This window comes from Myotis nattereri (genome assembly GCF_964212035.1).
Source record: "Myotis nattereri genome assembly, chromosome: X".
NCBI lineage: Eukaryota > Metazoa > Chordata > Mammalia > Chiroptera > Vespertilionidae > Myotis > Myotis nattereri.
Window position 1 is genome coordinate 1,665,432 of NC_138078.1, and position 11,483 is coordinate 1,676,914.

At 45.6% G+C, this 11,483-nt stretch overlaps 3 protein-coding genes across 3 annotated transcripts; all 3 read left to right on the top strand.

The window, feature by feature from the left end:
• Window positions 1–487: 487 nt before the first annotated feature.
• Window positions 488–829, top strand: LOC308511078 (protein p13 MTCP-1-like; the record flags this gene model as incomplete). The annotated part of the gene is made up of 1 exon (XM_081081089.1): window positions 488–829. One exon carries the CDS (start codon window positions 488–490, stop codon window positions 827–829), a length of 342 nt encoding a protein of 113 aa, XP_080937215.1.
• A 4,658-nt stretch (window positions 830–5,487) lies between these two features.
• On the top strand, window positions 5,488–5,835 carry LOC308511079 (T-cell leukemia/lymphoma protein 1A-like; the record flags this gene model as incomplete). The annotated part of the gene is made up of 1 exon (XM_081081090.1): window positions 5,488–5,835. The coding sequence occupies one exon, from the start codon at window positions 5,488–5,490 to the stop codon at window positions 5,833–5,835; it is 348 nt and encodes a 115-aa protein (XP_080937216.1).
• A 4,852-nt stretch (window positions 5,836–10,687) lies between these two features.
• Window positions 10,688–11,035, top strand: LOC308511081 (protein p13 MTCP-1-like; the record flags this gene model as incomplete). Its single annotated transcript, XM_081081094.1, has 1 exon — window positions 10,688–11,035. One exon carries the CDS (start codon window positions 10,688–10,690, stop codon window positions 11,033–11,035), a length of 348 nt encoding a protein of 115 aa, XP_080937220.1.
• Window positions 11,036–11,483: the final 448 nt, after the last annotated feature.

Consider the following 11,483-nt stretch of genomic DNA (forward strand, 5'->3'; position numbering starts at 1 on the left):
TGGCTGAGCGACCCCCCTGAGTGCATAAATTTTGTGCACTGAGACTCTAGTATTATTATAATAACTGTGTATGGTGTCAGATGGGTATGGGATTAATTCCATGATTTCTTAGTCCATTATATAATGTCTAAGCATTGGGGTGTACCCCTGAAATGAACCTAAGGTTCTATGTTAACTGTCACTTAAAAATGTTTTTAAAATTCCATAGGACCATGTTACCTTCAAAGATTCATATTTTACCTCACGTACTTTTTGTACAGTTTGTTCGAGAAGAGAGATCTAAAACTGAAAAGAAAGACAAGTTGAGATTTATAAATTAGCAAAATAAACCAAAGGCAACCACAAACACAACCCTAAAAACCATAAAGATAAAAGCCGAGGTAAAATGTGTTTGGAGACCCCCATCCCCTGTCATTCGATACCAGGACCGAAGTAACGAGAGGCTCTGAGAAGCTGTGGCTGCTGCTCCTTGGACCACGGAGGGGTCATGGGCGAGCTACCAAGAATCATCGTGCACCTCATCTCGCACCCCAGCTACCTGAGTTTTCGTGGGCCCTCGGTTTATGAGGACGAGGACCAGCGCACATGGCTGCATTTCGTCATGGACACAGGAGGTGTCCTGCAAGTACGGTTGTGCCAGATGAACATCCCCAGTGGTCATAACGCATTCACCACCAGATCGCTGACCTCGATCATCATGCCTGAGATGTGGACGCTCGACCTTCATAGCCAGTACCTGGACTCCATGGGCCGGTACTGGCGCATCGTGCACCACGTCAAGGAGGATGACAGGGAGGAAATGATCCTTGAACTGATGGACAACTCGTAGGACATGTGATGGGGTCCCTGGCTCTTGTCAACCTGAGCCCCAGTCCTGCTGGCCTGCCGGTGGGACGTGTATAATTCTGTTCACCATTTTGCTAAGCTCTGTTGTTCTATCTGCCAGCCCCTGGGTGCAAGGGCACATTGATCTCTCTCTCTCTCTCTCTCTCTCTCTCTCTCTCTCTCTCTTTCTCTCTCTCTCTCTCTCTCTCTCTCTCTCTCTCTCTCTCTCTCTTTCTTCTTCTTCTTCTTCTTCTTCTTCTTCTTCTTCTTCTTCTTCTTCTTCTTCTTCTTCTTCTTCTCCTTCTTGTTCTTCATGTTCTCCTTTCTCTCTCTCTCTGTCTCATTTTTTTCTCTCTCACTCTCTGTCTCTCTCCCTCTCTCTCAAATCAATAAAAGCATTTTGAGCCAAGCTGGTGTTTCTCAGTGGTTTAGGGATGACCTATGAATCTGGAGGTCAAGGTTCAATTGCTGGTCCTGGCGCAGACAAGATTTAACCAATGAGCGCTTCCTTGTTTGACTCAGTGGATAGAGGGTTGGACTGTGGACTCTGGAAGGTCCCCGGTACGATTCTGATCGAGGGCACATGCTCTGGTTTTGGGCTCGATCCACATTAGGGGGCGTGCATAAGGCACCCGATGTATGATTCTCTCTAATCATTGATGTTTCTCTCTCCCTTCCTGTATGAAATCAATCCTATATAAGAAAAGCCTAATATGCTAAGTGTCCAGTCGACCGGTCATCTGTTCAATGGATCAAAGCATAATATGAAAATGATATACTAAAGTTGCTCAACTGCTCACTATGACATGCTTTGACCACCAGGGACAAGACATTCAGACTTGTAGGTTAGCTTGCTGCTGGGGTCTGGCTGATCAGGACTGAGTGAGATGGGCTGAAAACACCCTGGAGCCCTCCCATGGTCTCTACCCAGCAGGCGAACCTCCCATGTCTCTCCCCAGATCTAATGGTGACTGGTGGTGTCCCTTGGCCTGGCCTGTGGCCTCTCATAATCTGGGAACCCTCGGGGGATGTCAGACAGCCACCTTCGCCTATCCCCGCAGGCCAGGCCGAGGTACCACACTGGTTCACGAATTTGTGCACTGGGCCTCTACTACATAAATATTAAACAGAAAAAGAAAAAGAAAAAGACCTTAGGCCTGAAAATATTAGCCCAGACCCAGTAGGCAAGGTTCAAAGACATCACTGGAAATAGTTTTCATTTCAATGACCAGCGTTCTCATTGTTTGATCTCCTGAAGTTCATAAACCAATACTACCTTCTCTAAAAAAAGGAATGTTTGCGGGATTACGGGTGTTTTATGCTGATCATCTCTTTCCTTTGAGAAATTACGAGGAATGCCAGAGCTCGTTTCCTGAAGGCTCGAGCTGGCTCTGTGTATGGCTTTAGCATCTAGCTCTGGATGCCTATGGGTTTTAATTGTGTTTAGCACTGAACAACCCCAAACAAAGCCAAGCGATCATAAAATTCATCTACCATCGAACCAGACAGAGGTGGCTGGAGTAGGAGCTGGAGGGAGCCCCAGAAATCAATTTCAGGGCATCCATGGTTGCATTAAAGAGATCACTGACTGCTGATTAAGTTCTCCTCTTGCAGGAATGTGTTTGCAAATGCAAATTGAGCCCTTTAAGGCTGGGGACTGGGGAGAGTGAGGGATATGTTTCTAAAGTGTGTTTCTCATATTCAAAATATTGCATTTCCGGCCCAGCCAGTGTTGCTCAATGGTTGAGCGTTGACCTATTAAGAAGGAGGTCATGGTTCAATTCCCACTCAAGGGCACATTCCTGGTTTGCAGTCTCAATCCCCAGTAGGGGGAGTGTGGGAGGCGGCCGCACCTTGATTCATTCTCATCATGGATGTTTCTCTCCCGCTCGCTTTTCGTTCCACTCTGCATCAATAAAACATTTTAAAAAAATTAAGCAAGAGTTGCATTCAGATTAAATGCACATTGTTTTAAAATAGTTTATTATTATTATTTTTTTTTGGTTTTAAACACCAGGTGTGTAGTCATTTAAAGACGACCTAGCCCACAAGCTGGTTTCGATCAGTGGATAGAGCGTTGGTCTTTTTTAAAAAAATATATTTTTATTGATTCAAAGAGGAAGGGAGAAGGAGAGAGTTAGAAACATCCATGATGAGACAATCATGGATCGGCCAACTCCGCAAGTCCCTCCCTGGGTATCAAGCCCACAACCTTGGCAAGTGCCTTTGACCGGGAATCAAACACTGGACCCTTCAGTTCGAAGGCCGACACTCTATCCACTGAGCCAAACCTCCTAGTGCATATTTGATTTTTCAAAGGGTGGAAACGCCTTGAAGAAAAATGAGGTATCTCAGCATTCATGTCACAGTAATTACATGAATTCATGTAATTCATGGGAATTACAACTCACCTCCCCATTCTTTCCACATTGTTCCTGTAAATGCAGACTCTGACTAATAATGAAGCTTGTAGGTAAACAGCCTGTTTGTATAAAAATCCTAGGAACTAATTTTAGAAGATATGAACTCTGACCTTCTAAGTTCTGGGAGATTCGCTGACCTTCAACCTTAGAACCAGGACAAAGTCTAGGATGACGCACACTGGTCCATCAGCTGACCACTTGCAAGATCCTTATCAGATTGGACTGTGCCTGTCGGCACGTAGAGAACTTCTGAAGGCCCGCCCCATGACCTCTTTGCTCTGTTTGGCCTCTCCCTCCTTATGAAAGCCTCTGCTTGCACTGAGATGTGCAGATGGATTTTAGGACGAGCTTTCCCCATCTTCTCAGGTTGCCGGCACCTGAATAAACCTCTTTTATTCCTCACCACCACCTGTCTCACAGGACTGGTTTCTGGGACGTGAATTAGGGAAACCCAGTCTTTTCTGGACACATTCCTGATACATGGACTCCTTGGAACAGGTGTATTATGGCCATTTTCTTCTTCTGCAGGTGACCGGGGGAAGCTGAGACTGCTCACAGAGGAAAGGTGGGAAGAACGGTGGTGTGCCTTCAGAGCAAGAAGAACAGGAAGGAAAAAGGTGGATGGTAGGAGAAGGAGGAAGGATTGGGGATGTAGTCTGATCTTAGGGAGGAATTTGAACTTTGTGCACTGAATTGAGTTCAGCAGCAAAATCATACAGCTCTTGCCAAGATTATGGCTGAGGTTTAGGGAAGGGAGAGATCATTCTATAAGTGATGTCATGAGACCTCAGGAATCCTACGTACTCTTTCACCTGACACTTTGATTCCTGTTTGCATGATCAGCTATCACAGGCATCTGTCTGTCCCTGAATATTTTCGTGTTGCCTCCCTCTCCAGCACCTGAGAAGCAAGACTGCTTTTAAGAAGCACACCAGGACACAGAGGTTAGCATTGTTCTTCTGTTAGCTGTTAAAGCTAAAGCATTTTATTTGCATATTATTTGCATGGGGTGGGTTGTTCAGCGGTTTGTGAGTTCCCACTGAGATGAGAAGAGGGAATGTGGTATTGTCAGGACAAAAAGAAAAGTTGAACCAACAACGAAGTTTTAATTTAGAAAAAAAGAAAAGAAGAGGAAAGAAAAGAAAAGAAAAGAAAAGAAAAGAAAAGAAAAGAGGAAAAAAAAGAAAAGAAAAGCAAAGAAAAGAAAAAAAAGAGCCAGGCTGGCATTGCTAGTTGTTTAGCTTAAACCAAGGAACCAGGAGATCTCGGTTCGATTCCAGGTCTGGGCACATGCCCAGGTTACAGTCTTGATCCCCAGTAGGGGCCATGCAGGAGGCAACTAATCCGTGATTCTCTGTCATCTTTGATCTTTCTCTTTCTCTCCCTCTCTCTTCCTCTCTGAAATCAGTAAAAGGATATGAAAAAACTGAAAGAATCGTATTGTCACAGTAAAGTAGAGCACTGAGTCAATGCAATCCTATATAATAAAAGGCTAAAATGCAAATCGACCAAATGGCAGAACAACTGGTCGAAATGACACACACTGATCACCGTGGGCAGATGCTCATGTCCGTAGCAGTCCGCTGGTGGTCAGTGCACTCCCACAGGGGGAGCACCGCTCAGCCACAAGCCAGGCTTATAGCTGCCGAGCACAGGGGTTTTGGGGAGCCTCCACGGCAGCATTAAAACGGGCCTAAGCAGTCAGTGGGACATCCCTCAAGGGGTCCCGGACTGTTAGAGGCCACATGGTTGGCTGAGCGACTACCGTGAGTGCATATATTTTGTGCACTGAGCCTTCATTAATATTATAATAACTGTGTATGGTGTCAGATGGATATGAGATTAATTGCATGATTTCTTAGTCCATTATATAATGTCTAATCATAGGGGTGTACCCCTGAAATGAACCTAATGTTCTATGTCAACTGTCTTTTTAAAAAGTGTCTAAAAATTCCATAGGGCCATGTTACATTCATAGAGTCATATTTTACATTAAGTACGTTTTGTACAGGTTTTTCGAGAAGAGAGATCTAAAGCTAAAAAAAAAAAGAAAACTTAAGATTCATAAATTTGCAAAATAAACCAAAGGCAACCACAAACACAACTGTAAAAACCATAAAGATAAAAGCTGAGGTAAAATACGTTTGGAGACCCCATGTCCTGTGTTTTGGTGCCAGGACCGAAGTACCGAGAGGCTCTGAGAAGCTGTGGCTGTTGTTCCTTTGACCACGGAGGGGTCATGGCTGAGCTCCCGTCCATGGTGCACCTCACATCACACCCCAACTGTCTGAGTAGCCATGGGCCCTGGGTGTATAAGGACGAGAACCAGCGCACATGGGTGCATCTCGTCATGGACACAGGAAGTGACCTGCAAGTATGGTTGTGGCAGGTAAACATCCACAGTGGGGATATCCCACTCACCACCAGCCCGCTGACTTCAAGCACCATGCCATCGATGTGGACGCTCCACCTTGGGAGCCAGTACCTGGACTCCATGGGCCGGTTCTGGCGCATCGTGTTCCATGTCAAGGAGGATGAAACGGAGGAAATGATCCTTGAGCTGATGGACAACTCTGAGGACATGTGATGGGGTCCCTGGCTCTTGTCAACCTGAGCCCCAGTCCTGCTGGCCTGCCAGTGGGCATGTATCATTCTGTTCACCTATTTAGTAAAGTGTGTTGTTTTATCTGCCACCCCCTGGGTGCGAGGGCATGTTGATGTCTCTCCTTCTCTTTCACTCTGTCTCTCTTTCTCTCTCTGTCTCACTCTGTCTCTCTCAAATCAATAAAAGCAATTTGAGCCAATCTGGTGTTTCTCAGTGGTTGAGGGACAACCTATGAACCTGGAGGTCACAATTCGATTCCTGGTCAGGGCACAGACAAGAATTGACCAATCATCCCTAGCTTGTTTGGCTCAGTGGATAGAGAGTTGGACTGTGGACTCTGGAAGGCCCAGGTTCGATTCTGGTCAAGGGCTCATGCTCTGGTTGTGGGCTTGATCCCCAGTAGGGGGTGTGCAGGGGGCACCTGATGTATGATTCTCTCTCAACATTGATGTTTCCTGCTCCCTTCCTGCAGGAAAATATTCCTATATAATAAAAGCCTAATATGCTATGTGTCCAATCAACCGGTCATCTGTTCAACCAATTAAAGCATAATATGCAAATGATATACTAAGTTGATCAACTGCTCACTATGACATGCATTGACAAGCAGGGACAAGACATTCAGACTGGTAGGTCAGATTGCAGCTGGGGTCTGGCTTGTCAGAACTGAGTGAGACATGCTGGACAACCCCTCGAGCCATCCCATGGTCCATCCCCAGCTGGCCAACCTCCTGTGTCCCTCCACAAACCAAATGGGGCTCCAGTGGGGTCCCTTGGCCTGGCTTGTGCCCTCTCATAATCTGGAACCCTCGGGAGATGTCAGAGAGCCAGTTTCGGCCAATCCCCTCAGGCCAGGCTGAGGCACCATATTGGTGCATGAATTCATGCACTGGGCCTATAGTGAAAATATATTAAACAGAGAAAGACAAGAAAAAGACCTTAAGCCTGAAATTATTATCCCAGCCCCTGTTGACAAGGCTCAAAGACATCACTGGAAATAATTTTCACTTCAATGACCAGCGTTCTCATTGTTTGATCTCCTGAGGTTCATCAACCTATACTACCCTCTCCAAAAAAAGAACTGATGTTTGGGGATTACGGGTGTTTTATGCTGATCATCTCTTTCCTTTGAGGAATGATGAGGGATGCCAGGGCTCATCTCCTAAAGGCTCGAGTCGGCTCTGTGTATGGCTTTAGTGTCTAGCTCTGGATGCATTTGGGTTTTTAGCTGTGTTTAGAACTAAACATCCCCAAACCAAGCCCAGCGAATATAAAATTCATCTAGTATCGCACCAGAGAGATGCGGCTGGAGTGGGAGCTGGAGGGAGCCCCAGAATACAATTTCAGGGCATCCATGGTTGCATTATAGAGATCAGGGACTGCTGATTAATTTCTCCTCTTGCAGGAAGGTGTTTGCAAATGCAAATTGAGCCCTTTAAGACTGAGGACTGGGTTACGTGAAGGACGTGTATACAAGTTACTTTTCTCATATTCAAAATATTGCACTTCCGGCCCAGCCGGCGTTGCTCAGTGTTTGAGCATGGACCTATCAACCAGGGCATCATGGTTCGATTCCCGGTCAAGAGCACATGCCCAAGTTGTGGGCTGGATCTGAGTAGGGGGCGTGCGGGGGGCAGCTGATCCTTGTTTCTCTCTCATTATGGATGCTTCTCTCTTTCCATCCCTCTCCCTTCCATTCTGAGTCAATAAAATCATTTAAAAAATATTCACAATTCTTGCATTCAGATTGCATGCACATTGCTTTAAAATAGTTTATTATATTTTTTTGGTTTAACATACTAGGGCGGTAGTCATTTAAAGATGACATAGGGCCTGAGCTGGTTTGGCTCAGTGGATATGGCGTCGGACTGTGGACAGAAGCGTCCCAGGTTCGATTCCAGTCAAGGGCACATGCCTGGGATGTGGGCTCGATACCAAGGGGGGCGTGCAAGAGATAGCCAGTCCATGATTCTCTCTCATCATCACTGATGTTTCTATCTCCCTCTCCCTTCCTCTCTAAAATAAATAATAAAAATATATATTTTTTATAAAAGAGCCCACACATTGAGATTTGTCATGTGTCACAATGCAGACACTCAGTCTCGTGACCACTTTGGGCTCGATTCCATCGAGAGCAGTATGAGGGTGACATTTGAATTATGTTTTTTTTCTCCCTTATTTTATTTTATTTTATTTTTTTTATTTTATTGTTTTATTTTTTCCCTAAATGCCAACAGGCAGATGGCTGACATTTCCTTAGAACCCCATTCATCTTTCCTACCTAATTGGGAAGAGTTTGCCTCAGTCCAGGTCATTGAGCTGAAGTTGTTTATTATTTTATTTTATTTTTTCAGAGAAGAATGGAGAGGGAGAAAGTTAGAAACATCCATGATGAGAGAATCATGGATCAGCTGCCTCCTGCACATCCCTCCCTGGGGATCAAGGCCACAACCTGGGGATGTGACCTTGAACGGGATTCAAAACCGGGACACTTCAGTTAAAGTCTGACACTCCATCCACTGAGCCAAACCGGCCAGGGACAATTTGATTTTTTCAAAGGGTGGAAGCGCCTTGAAGAAAACAAAGCAACTCAGAATTCATGTCACATTAATCACATGAATTCATGTAATTCATGGGAATTACAACTCACCTCACGATTCTTTCCACATTGTTCCTGTAAATGCAGACTCTGACTAATAATGAAGCTTGTAGATAAACAACATGTTTGTATAAGAATCCTAGGAACTGTTTTTAGAAGATATAAACTCTGACCTTCCCAATTCTGGGAGATTTGATGACCTTCAACCTTAGAACAATGACAACAAAGGCTAGGATGACGCCCACTGGACCGTCACCTGACCACTTGCAAGATCCTTATCAGATTGGATTGTGCCTGTTGGCACGTAGAGAACTTCTCAAGCCCTGCCCCCGGACCTCTTTGCTCTGTTTGGCCTCTCCCTCCTTATAAAAGCCTCTGGTTCCACTGAGATGTGCAGATGGGTTTTGGGATGAGCTTCCCCATCTTCTCAGGTTGCCGGCACCTGAATAAACCTCTCCTTCCTCACCACCACATTTCTCACAGGACAGGTTTCTGGGGTGTGAGTCAGGGGAACCTTGTTTTTTCTGGACACATTCCTGATACATGGACTCCTTTGAACAGGTGTATCATGGCCATTTTGTTTCTTCTGCAGGTGACAGGGTGAAGCAGATTCTGCTCACACAGGAAAAGAGAGATGAACGGTGATTTGCCTCCAGAGGAAGAAGAACAGGTAAGAAGAAGATGGATGTGAGGAATAGGAGGAAGAACTGGAAGGATTGGAGATGGAGTCTGATATGAGGGAGGAGTTTGGACTTTGTGGACTGAAATGAGTTTACCAGCAAAACCATACAGCTCTTGCCAAGAGCATGGCTGAGGTTTGGGGAAAGGAGAGATCATTCTATAAGTGATGTAATGAGACCTCAGGAATCCGACTTTCTGTTTCACCTGTCACTTGGTTCCTGTTTCCCAATCAGCTATCCCAGGTGTCTGTCTGTCCCTGAATATTTTGGTCTTGCCTCTCTCACCAGCACTTGAGAAGCAAGACGGCTGTTAAGAAGCCCACCTCGACACAGACGTTAGCTTTGTTCCTCTTCCAGCTGTTAAAGGTAAAGCATATTATTTGCATGAGGTGGGTATTGCATATTACTTCTATGGTCTGTGAGTTCCCTCTGAGATGAACAGAGAGAAGGTGTTGTTGTCAGGACAAAAAGAAAAGTTGAACCAACTAAAAACTTTAATTAAGAAAAAAATAAAAGAAAAGATAGAAAAGAAATAAAGGGCCCGGCTGCCATGTCCCAGTTTTTTAGCTTAAGCCTAGGAACCAGGAGATGTCAACTTGATTCCCAGTCATGACACATGCCCGGGTTACAGTCTTGATCCCCAGAAGGGGACATGCAGGAGGAAACCGTTCCTAGATTCTCTGTCATCATTGATCCTTCTCTTTCTCTCCCTCTCCCTTTCTCTCTGAAATCAGTAAAACTATATAAAAAAAGAAAGAATAGTCACGGCACAGGAAAGTAGAGCCTTGAGTCAATCCAATATAATAAAAGGCTAATATGCAAATCAAAAAATGACAGAATGACTGGTCGTTATGACACGCACTGACCACCGGGGGCAGATACTCATGGCAGGAGCTGTCCACTGGTGGTCAGTGTGCTCCCAAAGCAGGAGCACCGCTCAGCCAAAAGCCAGGTTCACAGCTGCCGAGCACTTGGGGGTAGTGGGAGCCTCCACGGCAGCAGTAAAGCGGGCCTAAGCCTTCAGTTGGACATCCCTCAAGGGGTCCTGGACTGGAAGATGCAGCAGGGTTGGCTGAGGGGTTGGCTTAAGTGCATGAATTTTGTGCACTGAGCCTCTAATACTGTTATAACATCTGTGTACGGTGTCAGATGGGTTTGAGATTAATTGCATCATTTCTTAGTCCATTATATAATGTCTAATCATTGGGGTGTACCCCTGAAATGAACCTAACGTTCTCTGTTAACTCATTTAAAAAATGTTTTTAAAATTACATAGGACCATGTTAGCTTCATAGACTCATATTTTACATTAAGTACGTTTTGTACAGGTTGTTTGAGAAGAGAGATCTAAAACTATAAAGAAAGATAAGTTGAGATTAATAAATTTGCAAAATAAACCAAAGGCAACCACAAACACAATGGTAAAAACCATAAAGATAAAAGCCGAGGTAAAATGCGTTTGGAGACCTGATCCCTCGTCTTTTCGATGCCAGGACCGAAGTAGCGAGAGGCTAACATAAGCTGTGGCTGTTGCTCCTTGGGTCACGGAGGGGTCATGGCCGAGCCATGGTCGAAGGTGCACCTCAACTCGCACCCCATCTGCCTGAGGATACTTGGGCCCTCGGTGTATGAGGACGAGGACCAGCGCACGTGGCTGCATCTTGTCATGGAGACAAGTGGTGTCCTGCAAGTACGGTTGCGCCAGGAGGACATCCCCAGTGGGAATATCTCATTCACCCCCGTCCCGCTGACCTCGAGCGTCATGCCTTTGATGTGGATTCTCAAACTTGGAGGCCCATACGGGGACAACATGTACCGGTTCTGGCGCATCGTGCACCACATCAAGGAGAATGGCGTGGAGGAAATGATCCTTGAGTTGATGGAAGACTCAGAGGACATGTGATGGGGTCCCTGGCTCTTGTCAACCTGAGACCCAGTCCTGCTTCCCAGCCAGTGGGTTGTGTACAGTTCTGTTCAAATTCTTAGTAAGCTCTGTCGTTCTATCTGCCAGCCCCTGTGTGCGAGGGCACATTGATGTCTCTCTTCTTGTTTTTCTTCTTCTTCTTCTTCTTCTTCTTCTTCTTCTTCTTCTTCTTCTTCTTCTTCTTCTCCTCCTCCTCCTCCTCCTCCTCCTCCTCCTCCTCCTCCTCCTCCTCCTCCTTCTCATCCTCCTCCTCCTCCTCCTTTCCCTCTGTCTCTTTTTCTAGCTGTCTCTCTCTGTCTCTCTCCCTCTCTCTCAAATCAATAAAAGCATTTTGAGCCAAGCTGGTGTTTCTCAGTGGTTGAAGGACAACTTATGAACCCGGAGGTCACGGTTCGATTCCTGGTCAGGACACAGACAAGAATAAACC